The sequence below is a fragment of the Enhydra lutris genome, unplaced genomic scaffold, assembly GCF_002288905.1.
Source record: "Enhydra lutris kenyoni isolate GAN:26980312 unplaced genomic scaffold, ASM228890v2 scaffoldscaffold23, whole genome shotgun sequence".
NCBI lineage: Eukaryota > Metazoa > Chordata > Mammalia > Carnivora > Mustelidae > Enhydra > Enhydra lutris.
The window spans coordinates 1,985,918-2,011,663 of record NW_019154107.1 but is presented as its reverse complement, the minus strand read 5'-3'; the positions used below and the strand labels follow the sequence as shown (position 1 = coordinate 2,011,663).

At 40.2% G+C, this 25,746-nt stretch overlaps 1 protein-coding gene across 5 annotated transcripts in view; it reads left to right on the top strand.

Moving 5' to 3' along the window:
* Positions 1 to 229: 229 nt before the first annotated feature.
* Positions 230 to 25,746, top strand: part of LOC111150415 (BCLAF1 and THRAP3 family member 3) — a 57,925-nt gene continuing 32,408 nt past the window's right edge. For all 5 annotated transcript variants that reach the window (XM_022507840.1, XM_022507838.1, XM_022507839.1 and 2 more), the window contains exons 1-4: positions 230 to 274; positions 16,991 to 17,064; positions 20,390 to 20,962; positions 21,335 to 22,003. In XM_022507840.1, coding sequence (XP_022363548.1) covers positions 17,024 to 17,064; positions 20,390 to 20,962; positions 21,335 to 22,003 — 1,283 coding nt within the window. In that variant the 5' untranslated portion in view covers positions 230 to 274; positions 16,991 to 17,023. The remainder of the gene's footprint in view (positions 275 to 16,990; positions 17,065 to 20,389; positions 20,963 to 21,334; positions 22,004 to 25,746) is intronic.

The following is a 25,746-nucleotide window of genomic DNA, read 5'->3' as shown; positions in this document are numbered from 1 at the left end:
TGGGACTCTCGGGGGACCGCCCCCTCCCTCTGCCTCCGGCCACTGGCGCAGCGACCCGGGCACCTGCTGCGGTGGCTCTGATCCTTCCCCGTCGTCCGGCAGGCTGCGGCCCCGACGGTTCGGAGCGACTTTCATGGGGACAGGGGGGTGGTGTTCAGGGACCGTGCCCTTGTCCCTGAGGCGAACCCGGACGCGGAGCCTGCGGGACCCGAGCCGAGGAGACCCTGCTTTGTCCTCCGGAGGCTCTCCTGCCGCTCAGCGGCATCTTCTTCTGGTAATGTCCAGAATGAGTCGCGAAGGATGCTCTTTATCCTGCGTTGCAAAGTAAAACTTGTGTTTTTAGAAACGTATCTTGAAAATTGGCGCATCTCCATGCGCTTTTCTAAGGTGTATTAGGAAACTGGGCTGGTCACTGTCAGGATTGTCCTGTCGGTAAGTCAGGAGGAAAAGAAATGGGAGAGAAACTTATTCTCCCAAATATTTTCCTGCCAAGGGGCTTTTTCAGTTGCCTCCTATGTGATTGCTTTTCTTTTCTGGAGCAAAGTAAAAACTACAGAAATCAGGAAGGTCTGTCTGACTTCTGGCCCAGCAACCCTTTTAGCATTTTTCTGAATGAGAACTGGGATGAATGAGACTGGAATTTGGAAAGGAAAGATTTTGGTGGGGATTCATAATGAGAGCTTTAATTTTCAATAGTATTTTGTTACGATATGGTAATGTTTATTAAATGTTATTTTTTAACGGTACTTTTAAAATGGCTACTAAAACGTTCTTTTGAAAGCCCCTGCTGTTGTTTCACAGGCCCCTTTAAAGATCTTAGAAATATTTACATATAGAAACATTTTGTAACATATTTACTTACAAAATTTCTAAAATATGCGAAACCATGATGAAGAAGATACACTGTTTCACCAATCCGAGTAACCATTATGAATATGGCTACTGGGTATACATCTCCATTCTCTTTCTGTGCAGAGATGAATGTATGGATTTTTCTAAAGTGGCTTCTGTTTTGTAACCATTTTTTTTTTCTGACTTCAGAGCATGCCATTACATGGCTCTAATAATTTATTTAGTTGGTTATTCCGTTTTTCACTAAATACGTTGTTGAAAAAGTGTAAAATCTGTACACCCATCATTACTTCTTAGTGTACATTCCTAGATGATCGAATTGTTGGGTTTGTTTTTTTAAAATGTAAATTGCTCAGTTTCCCTCTGGAAAGGATGTGCTATTTTGCACTCCCACCAACAATCTGTGAGTGTCTTTTTCTACACCCTAGCAAAAGGCAACATTTAAAGGATTTCTACAGGATCACTTTTGGACCATTTTTGTTCTTCTCTCCACCCAAGTACCATTATCATTCTCTAGCTATCACTTTTTTTTTTAATTTGTTGATAGCAATTCAGTTTCTCATCTTTTATTACACTTTTACCAGTTTAGTAAAGACATGTTATCCATTTGAGGAGGCATCATAGAGTGAACAAGAGATCTGAACTCAGGACTTCCTTGAATTCTGGTATCTCCGATTCCTTGAACAAATCATGTAGCTTTTCTAAGGGACAATTTCCTCAACTCCAAAGTAGATATTATAGTACATTGGCTTTATCTTTTTTATAGGGTGGTTATTTAAGGGTCAGATGGGACATTTGTGGAAAGTACATTTAAGCAGACTTTGTCTTGTTGCCAATTATTGCCATATTGTAAAAATTTCAGAGCGCAAGAGCATCTTGATTTTTTAAAGTAAATTTCTGAATTAAAAAAAGCCATTCTGTGATACCCTTTGCCCCATGCTCTTTCACTTCTTAAATTTGAAGTTTTTAAAAATTCTGTCCTAGATTATATTCAGAATGCTATCAGGGTTATGAAATTAGGTGAATGAATGAATCTGCACAAATACTGGAGGAGCCAATATTGAAAGGCACTACATGTGAAGCCAAGGAGGACAAATATAAAGCTAAATAAAACACAATCCTTGAGATCATGATAAATAAAACATAGTTTTTGTGCCCTACAGCTACAGAATGTTCAGGCAGCTAGAGGGCAGAAAAGCTGCTTTCCAAATTTAGATGGCAATTTTAGATGTGATTCAGGATGTCAACTATTCTCAAGTGTCCTAAAGTCCAATTCTGCTGACGGAGCATCTGCACAAATGACCACGCAGTCTCTTCAGGGTCATCTTTCCAGAGGTAGGAATTGTGAGTTGGGGAAGTGTTAGTATTTGAGTCTGAGAATCTGGATTCTGGTTTCAGGTCCTTCACCTGGGGCAGTGTGGTTAGCTTTTTTTGAGGCTTGTTTTTTTGTTTTTTTTTTTCCACCTATGAAATGGAAGCTAACTCCAGCTTCCTCAGAGTTTGTTGTGAGGATTAAATGAGATATTATTTGCAAGACACTTAGTGGACCAGGAAGTACTAGCACTCCTGTAGTCCTTCTTCACCACTGAAAACTTAGCATCTCGAGGAAAGAAACTAGGTCTCTTGCAGCTTTGGGTGCCTCCCCACTACTAGCCATTGGCATTTAGTAATGTTTGCTATATTAACATGAAATATGACTGCTGAGAAAAATTTAGTGTGGACCATTGACGAAGGTAATATGTAAATGTGGGATAGTGAGAGAAATTGACTACATTATTTGGAGTTTTATTAAGGAATCAAAGGAAACACTGAACTGATTGGACCCAGGTTCATCTCTACTGTGACTGTCCTTCTATGTTATATCCCCAGTGCCAGACACATAGTCCCTCCCTACCAGCAAAAAACCTACTCCCTAGACCCCTGTCACCCAGCCACAGCCCACTTTCTTCCTCCTTTTCCATTCGGCCTGTTAGAAGAATTTGGGTTTTTTGGTTGTGTTTTGTTTTAAGATTTTATTTTTAAATAGTCTCTGCACCCAATATGGCACTTGGCAACCCTGAAATTAAGAGTTGCGTGGTGCGCCGACTGAGCCAGTCAGGTGCCCCTAGAAGGAGTCATTAATAATTAGCTTTCTTAAGTCTCCTTACCCTCCACTTAGTCCTGAAGCCACGTGTTCACATTTTTTGTTCTTTTTTTGGACCTCTGTGCAGCTTTTGTCATGAAAGTCCCCTTTCTTGAAATATTCTTTAGCTTATGAGATTCTGTGTTCTAGGGTTCCCTCCTTCCTCAGAGGATGACGTGCTTTCTCTCTCTCCTTGGCTGGTTCGTCTTCTCTGAAAGGTTGATGTTCCTGTAGGCTTGATCCTTCTCATGATACACCAGGTCTGGAATGATTTATAGAGCCGTGAGGCCGTCTGGTGTTTGAAGGTTTGGTAGAATTCTCCTGTGAAACCATATGGACCTGATGGTTTTTCAGGGATATTTCCTAAATAACTTTATTTCTTCTATGAAAATCGGTCTGTTTAAGCTTTCCTTTTTTTTTTCTTTTTTGTTAGCTGTAAAAACTAGGGTTTATTCATTTAATTATTTTTTGGTTTCGGGAATAGAATTTAGTGATTTATTGCTTACATACAACACCCAGTGTTCATCCCAGCAAGTGCCCTCCTTACTCACCATCACTCATTTAGCCCATTTGCCATGAACTTTCTTCCATCAACCTTCAGTTTGTTCTCTATCCTTAAGAGTCTCTTATGGTTTCCTTGCCTCTCTCTCTCTCTCTCTCTCTCTCTCTCTCTCTTTCCTTTTTTTTCTCCTTCCTATATATTCATGTGTTTTGTTTCCTAAGTTCCACATATGAGTGAAATCATATGGTATTTGTCTTTCTGATTGGCTTATTTTGCTTAGCTGTTTAAGCTTTCTAATTCTAGGGGGTCAAATTTGGTAGTTTTTATTTTTCTAGCAACTTATCTCTATCATCTGGCTTTTCAAATTTATTAAGTGGAGAGCTACACAGTAATCTCTCATGATTTAAAAAACTTTCTTCTATTTCACTGGTTGCTTTCTCCCTCATTCTTATTTTTCTATATTTGTGTTTTCCCCTTTTTCTTAATCACATTATATAGGGGTTTATCTATTTTAGTTTTTAAAAAAAACTACAGAATTTTATATTATTACTCAGATCAAGTTTTCTATTCTCTGTCTCATTCTCTTCCTCTGTTTTTATCTTTATTATTTCCTTCTTTGTGCTTTCTTTTGGTTTACCTTGTTATTTTTTTAGTTTTTTTACCCTTGGAAATGAATTTATTTCTATTACTTCATTTTTATTGATAAATTTGTTTAGAGCAACAAATTTTCCTTTGATCACTGCTTTAAATGTATCCCATAGAATGTGATATGTAGTGTTCTCATTGTCATTATTTCTTTAAAAATCTATAATTTCACTTACAAGATACTAGTTATTTAATAGGAGGTTTTTAAGTTTCTAGGTGAAAGAGCTTTTCTGTTATTTTTATTAGTAAATTCTAGTTTCATTACATTATGATCAGAGGATATTTGTAATACTTCTGTTTGATGGCAGTTGCTGATGTTTCTTTGTGATGTAATATATGAGTACTTTGGTGAATGTGGCATGGGCATGAGATAAGAATGTATATTCTCTAGTATCAGAGTTAGAGTTTGGTAAATATCCTTAAGATTTACTCTATTAGGGGCGCCTGGGTGGCTCAGTGGGTTAAAGCCTCTGCCTTTGGCTCGGGTCGTGATCCCAGGGTCCTGGGATTGAGCCCCCCATTGGGCTCTCTGCTTGGCAGGGAGCCTGCTTCCTCCTCTCTCTCTGCCTACTTGTGATCTCTGTCTGTCAAATAAATAAATAAATCTTAAAAAAAAAGATTCACTCTATTAATTATGCTGTTTAGATCTTCTGTCTCCTTATTTTTGGACCACTGAATTGTCTCATATACCACGCAGAGTGCATAAAGTCTCCTATTATTAGTGTGTTTCTCGGTCTCCTTGCATCTCAAGTAGTTTTTGTTACATAAAGGTGGTTGTTGTGTTATATTCATGTGAATATGTGTATTTTTATGTGTTCTAAGTCATGGATTGTGGCTTTCTCTCTCTGTCTTTTTTCTTTTTTTCTTTTTTTTTTTTTTTTGGTCATGATGAATGCTTTAGGACTTGAATTCTTTGCTTGATTCCAGAAATGCGACTCTGCTCTCTTTTTGTTACCAATTGTTTTAGATATGTCTTGTATAGCATCTTGAGTTTTGTTCCGCAAGCCAAATGGAAACTTTTTATTTTATTTGGCCAGTTAAACCCATTCCCATTTACTGTTAGGACTGATATATTTGGCCTCAACTCTATCAGAATATTTTGTTCTATTTACTCTCTCTTTGGCTATGAGGTGTGTTTTTTGCTCTTTTATTTAAAAAATTGGGGCGTGGTATTTAGGAAGGTTTGTATTTTTGTCCTTATGGTTGACCTTTGTTCTTAAACCTTTATAAATTCCCTTGCCCCCTTGGTTGTTTATTTAAACGTGTGTGTGTGAAAAAAAATACATCGTATTCATGAAATCATAGTAAGTTAATGATAGGCAACAGTAAGATTCCTTATCTACTTCCGGCTTCTCCTTATTGAAAAACTGATGGTAACACCAACCCCTGTAGCCAAGAGCATTGGTCCACCTTCTGGTCTTCTTAGGTGGGCTTCCTCCGATTTGCTGGTCAGCCTCCTCTTCTGCGGGCTCTGACTCTGTCCAGTTCTGTGCTGAGATTGTGGCTTCTTTGTTGCGAAGGCTTTCCTGGGGAATCCTTTGCATTTGTAAATGCTGGGTTCCTATTTAGTATGAAATTTTTGTTAGTTGATTTTTTTCTTTTTTTTTTTGGTAACCTCTTTACTGAGATGTAATTTACATACCACACGATTCACCCATTTAAAAGTACACAATTCATTGTTTTTTGGTAAATGCAGAGTTGTGCAGCTATCACCAGAGTCCAGTTTGTTTTTTTTTTAAATTTTGAAACCACACGGATAATATGAAGTATCACTTCAGAGTCCAGTTTTAAAACATATTCATTGGGGCGCCTGGGTGGCTCAGTGGGTTGAGCCTCTGCCTTTGGCTCAAGTCATGATCTCAGGGTCCTGGGATCGAGCCCCGCAGCAGGCTCTCTGCTCAGCGGGGAGCCTGCTTCCCCCTCCCCTCTGCCTGCCTCTCTGCCTATGTGTGATCTCTCTCTCTGTCAAATAAATAAATAAAATCTTAAAAAAAAAAAGTATTCGTCATCCCCCAAAGAAGCCCTGTGTCTGTTCTCCCCAGTACCCCCCCCCAGCCAGGCAACCACCAGTCTACCATCTGTTTTGGTGGATTTGCCTACTCTGAATCTTTCATATAAATGGAATCATATAATATGTGGTCTTTTGTAACTCGCCTCCTTCCCTTAGCATAACGATTTCAAGACTCATTCCTGTTTGACCATGTGTTAGTATTTCATTCCTCTTTATGGCCAAATAATGTTCATTTGTATGGATATAGCACATTTTGTTTATTCACTTATCTCTAAATGGGCAGTGGAATTGTTTCTACTTTTTAACTATTATGACTAATGCTGCTTTGAATATTTGTGTACAAGTTTTTGTGTGGACATATATTTTTATTTCTCTTGGTTATGTATGTAGGAGTAGAATTGTTGAGTCATATGGTAACTCTGTTTAGTTTTTTTTCCCCAAGATTTATTTATTTAGTTTTGAGAGAGAGAAAGCATGAGTGGGAGAGGCAGAGGAAGAGGGAGAGAGAATCCCAAGCAGACTCTGCACTGAGTGTGGAGCCTTCCACGGGGCTTGATCTCATGACCCTGAGCTTGCGACCTGAGCCGAACCAGGAGTTGGACACCCACCTGACTGCGTCCCTTAGGTGTGCCCCTGTGTAATTTTTTTTAAAGATTTTTTAAAGATTTTATTTGTTTATTTGAGAGAGGGAGGGAGGGAGAGAGCTAGAGAGCATGAGTTGGGGGAGGAGCAAAGGGAAAGGGACAAGCTGACTCAGTGCTGAGCGTGGAGCCCAACACAGGGATCTATCCCACGACCCTGAGATCACTACCTGAGCTGAAACCAAGAGTTGGATGCTCAGCGACTGGGCCACCCAGGTGCCCCTCTGGTTTAGTTTTTTAAGGAACTGCCAGACTGTTTTCCCAAGGTGTTGCATCATTTACATTCCTCCCAGCAATGTATGAGGTTTCCCTTATCTCTCTATCCTTTCAGCACTTGTTATAGATACCTAGTTGGTGTGAAGTGGTATCTCATGATTTTGATTTGTATCTCCCTAATGATTAATGGTGTTGAACATCTTTTTATGTGCTTATTGGGCATCTGTATGCCTTCTCTGGAGAAACAGTGATTCAGCTCCTTTGCCCGTTTCTTAATTGGGTTGTCTTTTATTATTGAATTATAAGAGGTTTTTTTGGTATGTTCTAGATACAGTCCTCTATGAGATATGATTTACAAAAACTTTTCTCCCATTCTGTGGGTTTCCTTTTTGCTTTTTTCTCCCCTTTTTTGCTTTTTTGATAGTATCCTTTACAGTGTAAGTGTTTTAAATTTTGAAGATGCCTGATTTATCCATTTTTTCTCCTGTTGCCTGTGTTTTTAATGTAATATCTGATCCAGAGTCACAAAGATTATTTACCTTCATGTTTTCCTCTTAGAGTATTAGCGCTCACATTTAGGTCTTTGATCCATTTTCAGTTAATTTTTGTATATGGTGTGAGGTAGGGTTGAATTTTATTGTTTTGCTTGTGGATATGCAGTTGTCCCAGCACTGTGTGTTGATTTCTCTAACCTCTTAATATCTGATTTATCAGTTTTTCCCCCTTAGTATGCTTTAAAGCCATCTATTGCCTATACAACATTGAACTTCTACCATTATTTTCTTTTCCTGTCTCTTCTTTTCACACTTTTTAGTTGTAGTTTTTCTACTTTGTCACAGTGTGCCACAATTTTACATCAGTCTTTTACCTTCAACCTCCTCTTTCTTTTAATGTCTTATATGTACATTTACTTACTTTTTAACGCTCATCATTGGTCCTTTACTGACATTTTTTTCCCCTCATAATTTGATTGGATGAAACTCATCCTCTGTCTAGTAGATTTCTCAGAAAGGACTAGTTAAGTACAGAAATTCCCTATGTTCTTATATGCTGAAAACTTTTTTCTTTACCTTTGATATTTGAAGGACAGCTTGACTGATAAAAAAAATCCTTGGTTCACACTTACTTTCACTGATTTTATTTTTTTATACTAAATGGCAACCCATTGTTACCTTGCTTTGTATGTTAGTTTTGAAATATCTGATGCTAGTCTACTTCTTGTGGATTTATAAGTTATTTATTCTTTTTATCTTGAGGTCTTGAGGACTTTATCTTTTTAAAAAGATTTTGTTTATTTATTTGAGAGAGAGTGAGAGAGCACAAGTGGGGGGAGGGGCAGAGGGAAAGAGAATCTCAAGCAGACTCTGTGCCCAGCACAGAGCCCTATGCAGGGCTTGATCCCATGATCCTGAGATCATAACGGGGGCTGAAACCAAGAGTCAGGTGCTTAAGGGACTGAGCCGCCCAGGCAACCTGAGGTTTTTTGTCTTTGAAGTCAAATAGTTTTTACTAGTCTATGTTTCAGAGTTAATTGTTTTAGGTTAATTTTCCCAAGTATTTGGTGTGCCCTTCATTGTATAGATTCAGGTGCTTTTTCATTTCTGAAAAGTTTTCTTTTTCTTCCTTCCTTCTTTTCTTTCTTTCATTCTTCCTTCCTTCCTTTTGAGAGCAAGCGAGAGAGAGAGAAAGAGAGAGCATGAGCAATGCACGGGGGAGAGGGAGGGAGAGAGAATCTTAAGCAAACTCCATGCCCAGCATGGGGCTCAATCTCACAACCCTGAGATTATGATCTGAGCCTGTATCAAGAGTTGGATGCTTAAGAGACTGAACCACCTAGTTGCCCCTGGAAAGTTTTCCTGAATTTTAGTTTAAATATTTGTTTATTTCCATTGTTTTGTTATTCATCTCAGAGCCTACAGTAATACAAATACTATTGCTTCTTTACCTGTCTTCTAGTTTTACTACTTTCACTCTGACTCAATCTCTGTCTCACTCACTCACTCACTCACTTACTCACTCATCATTTTCATTTTTTTGGTTGTTTTCCTGCTTTTCTTCAATGTTCCTTAGTATATTTTCATTTGAGTTTATTCTCCCTTGGACACCTTGTAATTAATTTATCTTCACTTCTGAGATAAGTTAGTCTTTTTTCCTCCCATTTTTTTCTCTGAGTTCGGTTAACTTTTTCTTCTGTCATTTCACTCTGTTTTGTTTTTTTTTAATTTATTTCTGTTCTTAGTTTTTAAGTTTCTGATTCATGGTGAGGTTTTTATTTTTATTTTTTTTTATTTTTATTTTTTTTTAAAGATTTCATTCATTTATTTGACAGAGAGAGATCACAAGTAGAGAGGCAGGCAGAGAGAGAGAGAGAGAGAGAGAGAGAGGGAAGCAGGCTCCCCGCTGAGCAGAGAGCCCGATGTGGGACTCGATCCCAGGACCCTGAGATCATGACCTGAGCCGAAGGCAGCGGCTTAACCCACTGAGCCACCCAGGTGCCCAATGGTGAGGTTTTTAAAAAAATATATCTTTAAATGCTTTTGGAGATATTTAATTCTGCTTGGAGTATAGACTTAGAGTTTTCTTCTGCTTCCTGTTTTTTTGGGGGGAAATTTTCCTCAGTTGAGGAATTCTCTTTTTTAACTTTCTTGTAAACACATGGAAATCATTAGACTTTAAAAATTATGCAAGTCTTGGGGCGCCTGGGTGGCTCAGTGGGTTAAGCCACTGCCTTCGGCTCAGGTCATGATCTCAGGGTCCTGGGATCGAGTCCCGCATCGGGCTCTCTGCTCAGCAGGGAGCCTGCTTCCCTCTCTCTCTCTCTCTCTCTCTCTCTCTCTGCCTGCCTCTCCGTCTACTTGTGATCTCTCTCTCTGTCAAATAAATAAATAAAATCTTTAAAGAAAAAAAAATAAAATAAAAAAATAAAAATTATGCAAGTCTCATGAGTGTGAAATGATATCTTACTGCTTTAATTTTATCTTCCTGGTTAGGTATGGTTGAGTATCTTTTCAGTTTATTGGACATTTATGTTTCCTTTTTATTGTAAACTCAGAGGATAGGCTGCCATTTATTGCAGTGGGACAGAGACCAGAGGAGAAGCAGATTTCAGAGGAAGGTCAGGAGTTTGCTCTTGGAATGTTTACAGAATCCAGCAGGTTGTTGGATATGTAAGACTGCGGTACGGAGGATAGGTGAGGGCTGGAGATACAAATTTGGGTGTTGTTAGTTTATAAAGAGTATTTAAAGCCATGAGACTAAATGAGAGTGTAGACTGTGGTAAAAGTGTAGACAGTGAGAGATCCAAAGACTGAAGTCACTATTTAGAGGACAGCTGGCTTTACTATTTAGGGGTTAGAGTGGTGAAGGGGGAGATGAAGAGAAACCAGCAAAGGAGACAGAAGGAATTGTTAGAGGTAGGAGGAAAACCAGGAAAGTGTAGTATTCTGCAATTCAAGTGAAGAAAATGTTTTTGGAAGGAAGGTATGATTGACTGGCAAGTGCTACTGGTAGCTCCAGGATAAGGAGGAGAAATAACCATTGGATTTCATGGCATGGATTTGATTAGTGATCTTGACTAGAGCAGTGTGGTGCAGTGGTGGCTTAGAAGGACAGATTGGTGAGGGGTCAAGCAAGAATCGGAGAGAATGATTATGGTGTACAGGCAGCCCTTTGAGGAGTATATGTTGGTTATAAATGGAAAGAGAAGGTGCTAGATAGACCCAGAAGGGTGTGGTTCTGGAGAGTTGCGAGCTTCACAAGAGGAATTCTGTGTGGTGATGGAAGGGTCTACTGACCAGGGGGAAATGTTGTGGGAGGAAGAAGAGAATTGCTGGAGCTGGGTCTTTCACTTGAGTCAGGGGATGTGTCCAGTGCTGTCCTGGTAGAACTGGCCTCTTCTGGCACCAGCACCTTCTTCAATATCTTCCTGGGAGTATAGTTCCTTGCTGTCTAGTTATCTTGCTGCATTTAAGGGCAGAGGGGTTCATTTACTGCCCCTGGGCCTGTACAGTTCACCTGGAAGTAGCAGCATAAACGAATTTATCTACTGTCACTGACATCCCCTTCTCCCTGGTCACAAACCCTGCTGGTGTTTCAGTCTTTTCTCTCTTTGTGTCCTGAAGCTGGTTCCATTTATTAATTTTGCTAGTCACAAGTAAATTACTTTATTTATTTTACTTTTTAAAAAGATTTTATTTATTTGACACAGAGAGAGAGATCACAAGTAGGCAGAGAGGCAGGCAGATAGAGAGGGAAGCAGGCTCCCCCGCTGAGCAGACAGCCCGATGTGGGGCTCGATCCCAGGACCCTGGAATCATGACCTGAGCCGAAGGCAGAGGCCTTAACCCACCAAGCCACCCAGGCGCTTACTTTAAATCAGAGATTGGCAAGCTTTATCTGTAAAGGACCAGATAATAAACATTTTAGGCTTTGTGCTCCACAGACAGTTTCTGTTACATATTCTCCTCCTCCTCCACCACCTCCAACAACAACAACAACCCTTTAAAAATGTAAAACCACTCTTAGGTTTTTATTGTATGGTTTTAAATGAACTCTCCTCCTCTTTTATCCATTAAGCCCCTGAGCCAGTACTTTTCATTATTAGCTGATGTGCACTAAGCAATTGCAAACAGAGTTAACTTTTTAAAAAAATTTTATTGAGATGTAATTTGCAGGTTTAAAGTGTGCAGTTCAGTGGGTTTTAGTATGTTCACAGAGTTGTGCAACCATCTTCATAACATCTGATCTAATTTCAGAGTGTTTTTATCGCCCCAAAGCTAACTTTTTTATAGCTTTGAGGTGTAATTTATATGCAGTGAAACTCACCCATTTTCAAGTGAATAGTATGAATTTTAATAAAGCTAGTTTTAATATATTGAAGGAAAATATTCTGAGTAATACTCTTTATTTTTATTTTTATTTATTTTTTTAAAGATTTTTTATTTATTTATTTGACAGAGAGAGACCACAAGTAGGTAGACAGGCAGGCAGAGAGAGAGAGGAGAAAGCAGGCTCCTCGCCGAGCAGAGAGGCCGATGTGGGACTCGATCCCAGGACCCTGAGATCATGACCTGAGCCGAAGGCAGAGGCTTAACCCACTGAGCCACCCAGGCGCCCCATGAGTAATACTTTTTAAAAACACTATTTATTGGGGCGCCTGGGTGGCTCAGTGGGTTAAGCCGCTGCCTTCGGCTCGGGTCATGATCTCAGGGTCCTGGGATCGAGCCCCGCATCGGGCTCTCTGCTCAGCGGGGAGCCTGCTTCCTCCTCTCTCTCTGCCTGCCTCTCTGCCTGCTTGTGATCTCTCTCTGTCAAATAAATAAATAAAATCTTAAAAAAAAAAGACTATTTATTTTTTTGGGGGGGCACGAGCAGGGGAGGAGCAGAAGGAGAGGAAGAAGCAGACTCCCCTCTGAGCATGGAGCCTGACGAGGGGCTCAGTCTCAGGACCCTGGGTTCATGACCCAAGCTGAAGACAGATGCCCAACTGACTGAGCCACCCAGGAACCCCTGAGTAATACTTTTTTCAGTCACACAGTTAGTAAATCTTATTTTCTCTCAAGTCATCCCCACCTTTTCCTTTAAGCCAGTAGTTCTGTATTCCTTGAACCAACAGCATCTGTATCGCTTGGGAACTTGATAGAAGTGAGTCTCACCTTTGGGGTAGGGTCCAGCAGTCTGTGTTTTAACAAGCCTTTCGGGTGATTCTGTTGCACACTGAAGTTTGAGAGCCACTACTCTGAAGGCTGTTGTTGTGTGGAATTGCTGGGCTATGGGATATGAGTATGTTCAACTTTAAATGGGTACTGTCAGCTCCTTGCGAACTCATTAATACTCACATACACTCCCTAGCAGTGTATGAGAGTCCCCATTGTTCCACATCTTATGACCATAGGTCATGAGAGTTTTGTGTTCTATGATAAGTTGTTTGGAGTCTTTTGCTTATTGAAACAAAGAGTTATTTAAACAAATAATCACAATGTATTTAAGTAATCTCAGAATAAGCCCAGAGTTCCCAAGGAAAAAACTGGGGGAAAATAAGATAGTCAAGGAAAGAATCCTTGGGGAGATAATGGTGGAACAGTCCTGAAAGAACAGAGATTTGTCAAGTAGAATGAGAGAAGGCCATCTGTGTGGTAGAGGGAGCATGGCCTGATCAGGGAAAAGCAAGTGGTGTGGTGTGGAGGACTAGTAGGGTATGTGGAAGAAAAGACATACATAAGGTTGGGAGAAAGATAGGAAGTGACGAGATATATATGTTTTTTAAAGATTTTATTTATTTGAGAGAGAGAGCGAGAGCGCGCTCGCACACGAGCTTGGGGAGAGGGAGAAGCAGACTCCCTGCTAATCAGGGGCCTGACACAGGGCTCCATCCCAGGACCCTGGGATCATGACCTGAGCTGAAGTCGGAAGCTTAACCGACTGAGCCACCGGGCGCCCCTAGATATATATGTTTTAAATTTGTTTAATCTTTTATTCATTCCTGGCCATTAGGGTTATAACTAGTTTGGGTGTTCTTTTTTTTTCCTTTCCTATTATAAATAAAGCTAACATTAAATATCTTAGTATATATAACTGATTTTTTCCTTTTCAATTATTATCTTAGAGTAATAAGTTTAAACTGAAATTATTAGATTAAAAGAAAGTAGGCTTGATTAGTTTCATAATTTCTTACATATTTCAAGATTATCCATCATTAGGGAAATAGGGAAATCAAAACCATGAAGTACCACTTCAACCCACTACAATGGCTATTATCAGAAAGGCAGATAATAGCAAATGTTGCTGAGGATGTGGAAAAATGGAATCCTCATACATTGCTGGGGGGAATATAAAATGATGTAGCTCCTTTGGAAAAGTTTCACATTGTCTCTAAACATAAGGGCCCCTGGCTGGCTCAGTTGGTTAAGCATCTGACTTATGATCTCAGCTCAAGTATTGATCTCAGGGTCATGAGATCAAGCTCCACATTGGGCTTCATGCTGGGTATGGTGCCTACTTAAATAATAATAATAATAACAATAATAATAATGAAAGTTAAATATAGAGTTATCATATGACTCAGCAAGTCCACTACTAGGTATATACCCAAGAGAAATAGAAACATACGTCCACACAAAAAAGGATACACACATGTTCATAGCAGCATTATTCATAATAACCAAAACTATAGAAATAACCCAAATGTCCACTGGGAGAGGAATAAATAAATAAAATCTGTCATAAAAAGAATGAAGTACTGATACATGGTAAAACAGGGATGACCCTTGAAAACGTTATGGTAGGGGAAAGAAACCAGTCACTAAATATGTATTGTATGAGTCCATTTATATGAAAGGTCCAGAATAGGCAAATCCGTAGAACAAGAAAGTAGATGAGTGGTTGTCAGGGGCTGATCACAGGAGGGAAGGAATGGGGAGCAACTGCTAATAGGGTTTCTTTTAAAGGAGATGAAAATGTTCTAAATTAGATTGTGGTACTGGTTGTACATCTCTGTGAATATACTAAAAAACATTGAATTGCACCCTTAAATGAGTGAATTCTATGGTATGTGAATTATATCTCAAAAAAACTGTTTTTCAAAAGAATAAAAAATAAAAAAATAAAATGGAGGGGTACCTGGCTGACTCAGTCAGTAGAGTATGCAACTTCTGATCTTGGGGTCATGAGTTCAAGCCCCACATTGGCCATATAGCTTACTTAAAAAAATAAAAATAAAATAAATGAATAAAATGGGAAAAATATTATCTTCCAGAAAAATTATGCTTTTTCATCATCACCAGCAATATTTGGTGTCATCCCCCCTCACCAACCTTGGGATTTTAATTTGTGTTCAGCTTCATAGGTATGAACTGATACCCAAAGCTTCTTGTTATAAATTCCCTCAGTAGAATGTAAACTGCAGAAGACAGGAATTTTTCCCTATTTCTCATCATTGCTATATCCCCAGAACAGTGGCTGGCAAATAGTAACTCAGTAATATTTGTTGAAGAAATACATTTTGATAGTTTTAATGAAAGAATTTTCCCCTTTTGTTAGTGTCTTAATTTCATAGTACCTCTGAACTAATTGTTTATACTAGCCTCAGTTTCTTTTTGTTAAGAGGCACTGTCTAAATAAATAAATTGTATTGAGTGTCCTGGTGAGTGATGTGGTTCTAGTCTTTTAGCCTTATATACTTTTACTTTCTTCTGAAATTCATTATAACAGTAGTTTGCAGATGTTTGACTATGGGGACTCCCTTTTTAAACAAGTGTCCACATAATAATAGTTGTGCTTTTTGTATCAGTCAATGGAAAAACTACAGAGTTACAAGAACCCATTTGTATTTTAACAATGACCATGCTGTCTTCAGAAATTTGCAAAATAGAGGTTATAATATATGAGACACGTACTTATTCCACAGTCTGTGCATGCTGGCTCCCTGTATTACACATGAATCCATGGCAATAATTTTGAAAGCCATCAGTAGTTTAGGGCCAATAAGTGGGGAACTACTTAATTATAATACAGAACTAAGGAGGATTACTAAAATGTAAATAATAGCTAGTATAAAAGATTATACCCTAATCACATGTTTAAGAGATTTTGGTTCCTAAAGCTATCAGCTTCTTTTAAAGACTTACTATTTTTTAATTAAGATTTTATTTATTTATTTGACAGAGGGAGCACAAGCAGGTGGTGTGGGAGAGGGAGAAGCAGGCCTCCCTCTGAACAGGGAGCCCAATGCAGGGCTTGATCCCAGGACCCTGGGATCATGACCCAAGCCGAAGGCAGACACCTGATGACTGAGCCACCCAGGCGCCCAAGACTTACTATTTTAAAAATCAGGTTCACATAACTTTTATTTATTTATTTATTTTTTAAAGATTTTATTTATTTATTTGAGAGACAGTGAGAGAGAACATGAGCGAGGAGAAGGTCAGAGGGAGAAGCAGACTCCCCATGGAGCTGGGAGCCCGATGTAGGACTCGATCCCGGGACCCTGGGATCATGACCTGAGCCGAAGGCAGTCGTCCAACCAACTGAGCCACCCAGGCGTCCCTTCACATAACTTTTAAAATGTATTTATTTGACATTATCTGTTTTACCAAAAAAAAAAATAAAAACCAAACTTAATGTTTAATCATGCTTAATCAAGTTTTGGTTTACATACGCGGTGAAAGTTAGGTAGCAATTTAGTACTATAATTAGGTATTGTAACTCTTATTATCCAGCAATTTAAAAAGCAGGATGTATCATCAAGTAACCCTGAACATTTTGACTGTGATTATATGAAGTATTTTTGTACACGGTGAAAGACAGGCAGGTCGTGGTGGTTCAGATGGAGGAGTTCGGGGTGAGGATGTCCTCTTTGTGGAGCACTTCCGTAGCAGGTGCTGCATGCCAGGCACTATCCTGAGTGCTCTTCCTCGAAGCTCAGGGGCCATCACATTGCAGTGTGTTTGGCTTTTGGGGCCTGTTTTGTGTGGTCCTTGAACTAAGAATGGTTTAAATTTTTTAAATTTTCTTTAAAGATTTTTATTTATTTATTTGACAGAGAGACAGCAAGAGAGGGAACACAAGCAGGGGGAGTGGGAGAGGGAGATGCAGGCTTCCCGCTGAGCAGGGAGCCCGACGTGGGGCTCGATCCCAGGACCCCGGGATCATGACCTGAGCCAAAATCAGAGGCTTAATGACGGAGCCACCCAGGCACCCCTGGTTTAATATTTTTAAAGAGTTGTTTTTTAAAAAAAAGAAGGAGGAGGAGATGAGGTAAAGACCTGATCCGGCCCACAAAGCCAGCTCTCTGGCCCTCTATAGGACAAGGTTGCTGACCCCTGATTTCATTCTTTCCTCACAACTTTCCAATAAGGTAGGTTCTGTTATTATCATCCCCATTTTACAGATGAGGAAACTGAGTCACAGAGAACTTAAGTAATTTTTTATTGGTGGGATTCACTGCTTTTGGAGCAGATCGCAGGCTGTTTCTGTAAACTTGCTAATACTGTGTTTCTTTGCAGTGTAAAAGCAGATGGTGGCTCAAGTGTCAGAGGATGGCACGGTCACGCTCTCGATCCCCCAGGTGGAAACACAGGTGAGCAATTCTTAGTTTAGCAGAGTAAACTTGGGATGTACCTTGACTTTCAAGTTCACTGGTACTGTTAAGAACCTATTTTTTTTTAAGATTTTATTTATTTGACAGAGAGAGATCACAAGTAGGCAGAGAGAGAGGAAGGGAAGCAGGCTCCCCGCTGAGCAGAGAGCCCGATGTGGGGCTTGATCCCAGGACTCTGGGATCATGACCTGAGCTGAAGGCAGAGGCTTAACCCACTGAGCCACCCAGGCGCCCCAAGAACCTATTTTAATAAGCTCATGAGACCTGGTTATTCACAGTAGGTACTTTGCAGTGATAGAGGTCGTTTTTCTAGATTCTGAAAGCTGACAGCTTTCTTTAATTATGGCTGGCAGCTTGAATTAATCCATAATAAAAAGAAATGCAATGGCCACAGCAAGGGAGAGTGAGAAACATCTATGAGTGTTACATTTTTTTGCATCAGTAAGTGGTTTAGAACTCCTGAGTGGTTTTTTTTTTTTATTATCAATATCTTTGGAAAAATCAGCAGTTAGAAAATCAGGAGTTACCTATTTCTTCTTCACAGCAGAATAACAGAGTTTTGAATAACTCGGTTGTAGTTCAACTTTCTTCTTTCCTGGTTGGCAGTATCAACAGGATATACATATAGTTAGATTGGAACAGTTCAACCAGTATTCACTACATACATGCTCCAGGTTCTGGGGCTGCAAAGGCAACATGACATCTTCTGGGGCCTCAGCAAGCATGCAGACTGGCTGGGAGATTGGCACCACAGTCAGCTATGATACTGTGGGTTCAGCACAGTGCTACTGACTGGGACGGATATTCTGAGTCCACAGAGAAGGGATAATTCTGCTTTTATGGAGGGAAAAAGGGGATAGTAAAGTCTTCAAAGAAAAGATGAAATTTTAGCTGATCATTTAGGATGGGCAGAATTTGTACAGGCAGAAACAAAAGACAGAAGTATTCCAGTTTGGGGGGTGGGCAACAGGAGCAACGGCACAGAGCTATGAAAGTGAGTAGTACATTCTAGGACTTAAAAAAGGATCATAATTACATATATAAAAAGCAGACCAAAACTTTTCATGTTAATACAACTTGGCCATTGTGCTTATTCTACAATGACGAGTCAATCATTTCTTTAACAACTTTCATTTTGTAATCCACAAGATCAAGTTGTAACAGTAAGGAGCTTGAAGAAGAAAGGGGGATGTCAACATGAATGAGTATAATATGGAGGCCATCACAGAAGTTGTTTTGTTTCACCCTTTTGTGATAGGCCCTGATGAAAGGGCACAGAAGACCTGCCAGCCTTAGTGCCCGATTTCTAGATTCCTTCTCAGGACTCTGTGCCAAAACCTGTAAAGTATCTGATATTTTACGTTACTTGCAAGCTAACACATTAGCCTGCCACAGGGCAGTCCTGGGTCAGAGACAAAGACCTTTATGACTCGTGGTACGGCGAGCAGCCTGAGCATCGCGTTCCTGTGTTTAGTCCCGAGTCTCCCGAGGGTGGGAGTTGCAGAGTGAAGCCCTGCGGTGTCCACACAGCCGAGGAGCCCAAGCCTCATCGGGGCGACAAGCAAACCCACCTAGCCTTTGCCTTGGAGGAGACGTAGCCTGGATAGCAAACAAATTGGCCCTCTTTTCCCGAGGGAGGCCCTGTCTCCATCGTCCCACGCTGCGGTGTCTTGGCACAGAAGCCATCAGTACTTCTGCCTACCAGGGCAGAAGGCAAGAGACCCGTGGAGAATTGTCTCCCAATAGACTCCTCAGATCTCTTTTGTTTCTTTAGGAGAATTGAAAATGATAGTAACCATTCTAGCAATCTCCTTAAAAAAATAAATCCCCTGATATGAAATATAATAACGAAGCAGTATTCATTATGAGGTAAGGATTAAAGTAAGAGATTGAGTATTTCGTCCGGTCTGGAAGAGCTCTATCTCTGGCTGCCAGCTGTTCTCCTTAGTGATGGAAGAGATGCACTCTTCCAGCAGGTCCTCCGAGGCTCTGCTCGCTTCTTCTTGTGATGAGGTGCTGCCAGCTGGAAGACAGAGTTCCTTCGTCAGCTAAATAGTGCACTTGCTAGTACGTCTAACTTGGTGACTCCAGAGGCAGATATTGCCAAGTCTAGTATAGAAATCCCAGTGTGAACACGAGGGGCATAAATCTGCCTCCTTTGTCGTCAGGAGGATACAGACGTGTCACCGAATGGAAAGGGTCTGACTCATGGTGGCTCCAGCTCCCTGGCAGCTTCTGAAGGTGGCAGTTACGAAAGCCGCTAGGGGAGCTGCCTTGTTGATTGGAAGACATTAAGCCCTCAGGGAGGCGATGGGGACATTGGACAGGTTAGATGGGAGGAAAGGTCCCCAGGTTCAAAATTGAACTTGATTGTATTCTAGATAGTGGTGCTCTTTGCTCTGGAAGTCCAGGCAGCTCAGACTAGTTTCCCTGGATAAGGAGCCGCCTTCTTCCTCCGCGGGAATGAAGTCTTGATGTTGGCAATGCTGAGGTAGTAGGGAAGGTCTTTGCAGAAAAAATGTGCTGCTCCTGGGGAGCACAGTGGCTACATTAAAGCCCACATTCACCGAAGCTGTAAGCTCTATTGCAACAGCACACGTAAGGGAGCAGGTCTGGGAAAGAACAGCAATTTATCTGTGTTAGTAGTATTTATGGAGGAACTAAGTATGAAATTCAAGCCTTAATACCTTCTTCCCCCTCCTACTCCGCACACCAGATATGTAGTTTTTTGCTCCGTGTTACAGCATCCGTAGAAAGAACAGTCAATCAATTGCAGAAACTGCGAGGTCAGTCTTGAGTCTGAGTTTGGATTTATTTTGGTTTCGTAAACTCTTAGAATCTAATTTAATTTCAGAGGTTATGTTCAGTTTCCCGGAGACTCTACTATACATTTATCAGTGTGAATCTAGCCTTCCAGTTGCTTGTTTCTTCCCTGACTGTTGAACCTAGTACAAGCTTTTGCTGACTCGTTCTTTTGCCCAGACTTTGCTGTGGGCAGTCTTCCAAAATGGATCTTACTGTGTACCTAAGCGGGTCCTCCTCCAGCAGGATGGGTGTCCTCAGCCCATTTCAGTATGCACATGGGACACGTTAGCTCAGATGGAAAGAATATGCTTGTTGAATTGGCCAGAGCAATAGTCAGACACCCAGATGGACAGTTTAGAATACAGATATAGCAAATGGATGAATTTGATATGAGTGGAAGAAGCAATGGGAAGCAAATGTCTTATTTAGGTAGTTCATATTAAGATAAACTTTGTTTATTGTCTTTAAATGGACTGAACTTTTCTGTTTCTTGACACAGGTCTTTATCACCAGTACCTAGAAATTCTGAACACTACAAGCAAAGACATTCTCATGGGCATTATAGCTGTGAATATAGGAAGGATCCAAAAAGACCCATCACTTGGCGAATGGACAGTGAGAAACATGGACAGAGTAAACCGAGGATTCCTTCTCGTGGAAATGTGCATTACAGATCTTATGAACACAGATCACCTTCCCCAAATTTAAGAAGAGACTCTTTAGAAAATGTTTATACTTACAAGCCTTACCGAGCATACTTGTCAGGAAGAGGGGATGGTAACAGAAGATCTCACTATATGCCCAAATACTCAGAAGATGTACCCTACAAAGAGTACCCGAGGAACTGTTATTCCCAGAAAGGAGAAGGAAGGTATATTCCTGATGACTACAGAGTCAGAGGAAGTGGAAAAGGAGGGAAACCGCCTCCGAGGTCAATAGCAGATTCTTCTCGGTTTGAAGGAAAGTGGCACGAAGATGAGTTGAGGCACCAGAGGATACAAGATGAAAACTATTCTCAGTCACTGAGAAGAGGCTCTGAAGACTTTGAGAAAAGGAGCTCTTTTCCGAAGAGGTATAGGAAAACATTAAACCTGGGTAATTTGGTATAAAGCCTCAAGTGCAAAAGTCTGTTTACTTTATGGTTGAAGAGAACCACCTTGAAAAGCTTTTGTCTAAAAAGATAAAAAGCACTGTAATGTAATTATGGTCCGCTGGTAGTAATGAAGTATTTATTTTTAGAGTAAATCATGTTGATGGCTAGAGTTGTAACAAAAGATGGTATATTCCTCTTTGCTACCTTGTGCCTCTATGAGTTGGCTTGAGGGATTATAGTTAACTTGCCACTGCGTTCTGCATTTAAAGCCATGCTGCCCAACATTCCACACATGTAAATTCTCACTTTCTTCTCTCTAGTGCAAGTGTAAACTGCTTTATGTCAACACAGGTATCCTGAGGATCGTGATTTCAGAAAATATGGATACACATCAAAAAGACCTAAAGATGTGGAGAGGTATGAAAACAGAGAGGCTGCCAGGAGCCCTCAGTGGAAGTTCGGGCATTCTCTTCCATCTTACCAAGAGAAGAAAGAGCAGCGGAACCTTGGACCGCACACTCATCGACGTGCTCAGAGGGAACCGCCAGAGACCAGTTCAGCAGCCAAGGTATCCTGTGACTATCGCCACAAACGCCGTAAGACCTCAAGTGGGGACCAGGACTTTCCAGATGGAAGAATTCAGAAGTACTCTAAGGAGGAAGATAGAAAGTCCAGTTCTCAAAAAGGCCCTGAAAATAGACAGTCCATTTGTTTTAATGCTGGAAGAGGGAGAGAGACTGAAGGTGGGCAAGTGAAAGAACCTTCCAAACCATCTAAGAAAGACTGCGCTGACTGCACTGCCTCTACGCATTCAAGTAAAAGTGATGTTGGCCTGAGACCCTGCAGTGACAAACGGAAGGAGAAAGCAAAGAAAGAAGGGGATGGCAGAAAAGAGAGCAACTCTTCCAGTAACCAACTTGATAAAAGTAAACTTTCCAATGTGAAACCTTCATCCGCCAGTCTTAGGAAGAAATCTCTTACTGTTAAAATAGATGTGAAGAAATCACTAGATACATCCAGGTATTGTTTTTGTTTTTTCTTAGCGCTGTTTAAGAAAAATATCTGTTTCCACCACCTTTGTTTGAAGCTTTGAAAATGGAGTTAACAGTGTATTTAGATTCCATTGAGCAGGAAGGGATTGCCTGGATTTTTCACAGAAGCCCTGTGATGAGGATAAATCCCACGCTTAGTAATACAGAGTGATCTCATGTCTGCTGGTTTCCGCATCGTATCTCAAGATACTTTTTGGGTGCAGGGCGCTCTATGGAGTTGTTTGTCTTCATGAATTTATGTGTTTTTATGCTCCTAGATTTTCCATAGCCAGGGATACCTGGGTGGAGTTCAAGGAGACCTATTTCTTACTCAGTTTCCCAGAGCCTGTTTTCCCTGTCGCCTCATATCCAGAGAATTTTTGATTTGGAAGGGCCGTTCACTGGCCCTGATTTTATAGAGGAGGAAAGCAAGGCCTTGAGAGAAGAACCCGCTTGTGTAAGTCAGAGCACCTGCGGCTCAAGGAGGCAGGTGACCTAACGTGGTTCTTGCTGCCATCTCAAAACATTTGGGGCTCAGCCAACTAGGTTTTCCTAGGTAGAGGAAATTAGGCTAGAGTCTAGAAAGAGGCCTATTTATAAGACATTCGCTTTAGCTCTTAATGATCCTTTAAGAAAAAACAGACCACCCAACAGTAGGTTATATTTTGCTACTGTGGCTTGTGTGCTTTGTTCCATTATGCATATTACCTCTGTTTATGGATTCTGGAAATAACAAGGCCCTGCAGTTGGTCTTGTCAGCTAAGTCTGTTCATTACCTTAAGACACTACCAGTATGTGAATAAAAAAGTGGTGGGCCATGCTGATTTGGTGCATTTATGTTCATTCATACTTGTATTGCAGTCAAAAATAAAATGAAACAATATTTAGGTCGGGATGTGACAGGGAGGGAGGTGAACCCACAGTCTCTCTCTCTTTTTTAAACAAATATATTTTGTTCCTTTTCTTAAAGTTAGATATGGCCGTCTCCCTCCCTTATGATCATTGTACTTACAAAAATATAAAATATACATATGTATATTTATATGTGCACAGAAAGCACTTATAAATATGATTACATTATAGAAAGTTGGACAAATAAAGGGAGGAAATCACCCATAATTCTACTCTCTTAGGACAGTTTTATTATTTTAGTACAGCTCCTTTTGTTATTTTTCTGTGTATATTTTTACATGGTTATCATAATACTATATTCATAATTTTGTATCCCATTTCATATAAGTCTTAAATCATTTTGTACTATTATATTTCCTACTAGTTCTTTACCTTAAGCGCACAAAAACCGCTGTAAGCATCAACTTTAAGGATGTTACCTCAAGCTTTTTTCTTTCCAACATTACACTATGAAAATTTTCAAACACACAGAAAAATGGAAAGAACTGGGCAGTAAATTCTATATACCCACCACTGAGCGTCTACAATTAACATTTTAGTCTACTTTCATAATACATTTCTGTCATCCATCAGTCATTCCATCCTATTTTTTCCATACATTTCAGAGTGAATTGTAGATATCAGTACACTCCCCTTTAAATACTTCAGTATTTCATTTTTGTTTATAGGTTTTTTTCCTTTGGAGGCAATATTGCATCAAATCACAAAAATCTTGAATTTTTTATTTTTATTTTCATTTATTTATTTTTTATTTTTTAACATTTTATTTATTTATTTGTCAGAGACAGAGCACAAGCAGGGGGAGCAGCAGGCAGAGCAGGCAGAGGGAGAAGCAGGCTTCCTGCTGAGCAGGGAGCGCTATGCAGGACTCGATCCCAGGACCCTGGGATTGTGACATGAGCCGAAGGCAGATGTTTAACCAAACTGAGCCACCCAGGCGTCCCAGTCTTGAATTTTTTAATAGAAGTAATGATACCCCCATATTTAATAATGATGTTAAAAAAGAATTAATTAATTTAATTCTTTAACTTAAAAGAGAATTAATAAATTGGCTTAACACTTTTAAAGAATACTAGAAATACCAATTTTGAGGAATTTCACTTTAATAGACCTCCTTAGAAATATTGAACAGTTAATTTTATAATTAGAAGAAGAAATGGAAGCTTGCTTTTCATCATGTATCACAAAAATGAGCTTCCCAAAATTGAAGCTACTGTATCTTTTCTTTTGAATTTATAAATCATAATTTTGTGACGTTCATGACCTGTCAGCACATGTCTGAATTACCTGACAAGGACCTGTAGGATGGCTTGTATAGCAGAGCTAACACTGCAAATCCTTCCTTTTCAAAGACCTGAAGAATAAATAACTTTATAAATATATGCATCCTGTCAGTGTGATAAAGCATAGTCAACACAATCGTTCTCTCTGATGATAATTATTTATTGGTGAACAGTTAAGTTGTGGAAGAGTTTTGTGGGGCTGGATTTACTTATGTATAGACTCATCAAGTATCCATAAAACAAAGACAGTTAATGCCCTCAATAGTCATGTGCTCAACTATTGATATAACTTAGATTTTCCTCTGCTTGAAAAGATTAAAATAATCATGGAGTGGAGAGGGGTTTATTCATTGGTTAAAATCTAGAGGGTTTATCCATTTTTTGGAAGGCTGAGATGGTTGTTTGATGCATTCATTTACTTTCTTAGCTTTGGTCACACGTCAATGTATGTTCTTCCACTTATCAATGTAGTTGAAGTCATAGGTGATTAGGCTAGTGATTTTTCTAGATTCCATTTTGTATCTAGAACAGCAGTAGGTAGACACTTGCTCAAATGTTCACTGCATTGTTAATAATTCTTTTAACAAAGGCTATATTCTAGTGACCCACTTTGTCAGAAACTGCATTATCAGAGGTAGACATTACATATGAGTCATAATTACATGTTTCAGAATGTAAGTTAGGAAGTTGTAATATGAAAGATTCTACGAATGCTATTATGAACTCCAAACACTGTTGTGGACTAAGTGGAGTCTTGGGGCAGATGAAGGGAGTTTCGGTTTTGGTTTAATGTTGGGCGATTAGGTGAGAGACTGAACCTTGGTCAGGCTAGTAAGGAAGTGAGAGGGAGGAGCAGGGCGGTGGGGTGGGGGTGGAGGGGGGGGCGCGGATTGCTGGCCCTGAAGGAGAATAAGCTGCTGTGGATGGACCTGAGGCTCCTTTGACCTCCCTGGCCGCTAGTACTAGGTGTAGGATGGGAAGGTTGGCTGGCAAAGTTGATGTTCAACTGAGTTTATCAGTCACATTTGCATATAATCCTTTTATTTCCCAACCGCCAACCCCAGAAGAGAAAAAGGAAGGACCTTCCTACCCCCATCAGGTCTTTCCCCATTCTCAAGGGGGATGAGGTGGATGATAGGACCGAGAAGACATTGGAGCCCTCATGCTCTAAGGAAGGGGGTGCTGCACAGGTTGGGGAACAATGTGAAAAACATAGCAAGGGTTGAAGGAAGGTAACCCAGTGACACAAGTTTTACCTACTTATGATAAGCTGTGGGTGGAGATGCTTTTGTGATAATACAAACCCGCTACCTCACTGTTTTGTATCACAAAAAGCTAAGGTTTTCCCCCATGGTATTTCTTTTTTTTTTTTTTTTTTAATTTTATTTTCTTTTTTGACAGAGAGAGATCACAAGTAGGCAGAGAGGCAGGCAGAGAGAGAGGAAGGGAAGCAGGCTTCCTGCTGAGCAGGGAGCCCGATGCGGGGCTCGATCCCAGGACCCTGAGATCACGACCTGAGCCGAAGGCAGCGGCTTAA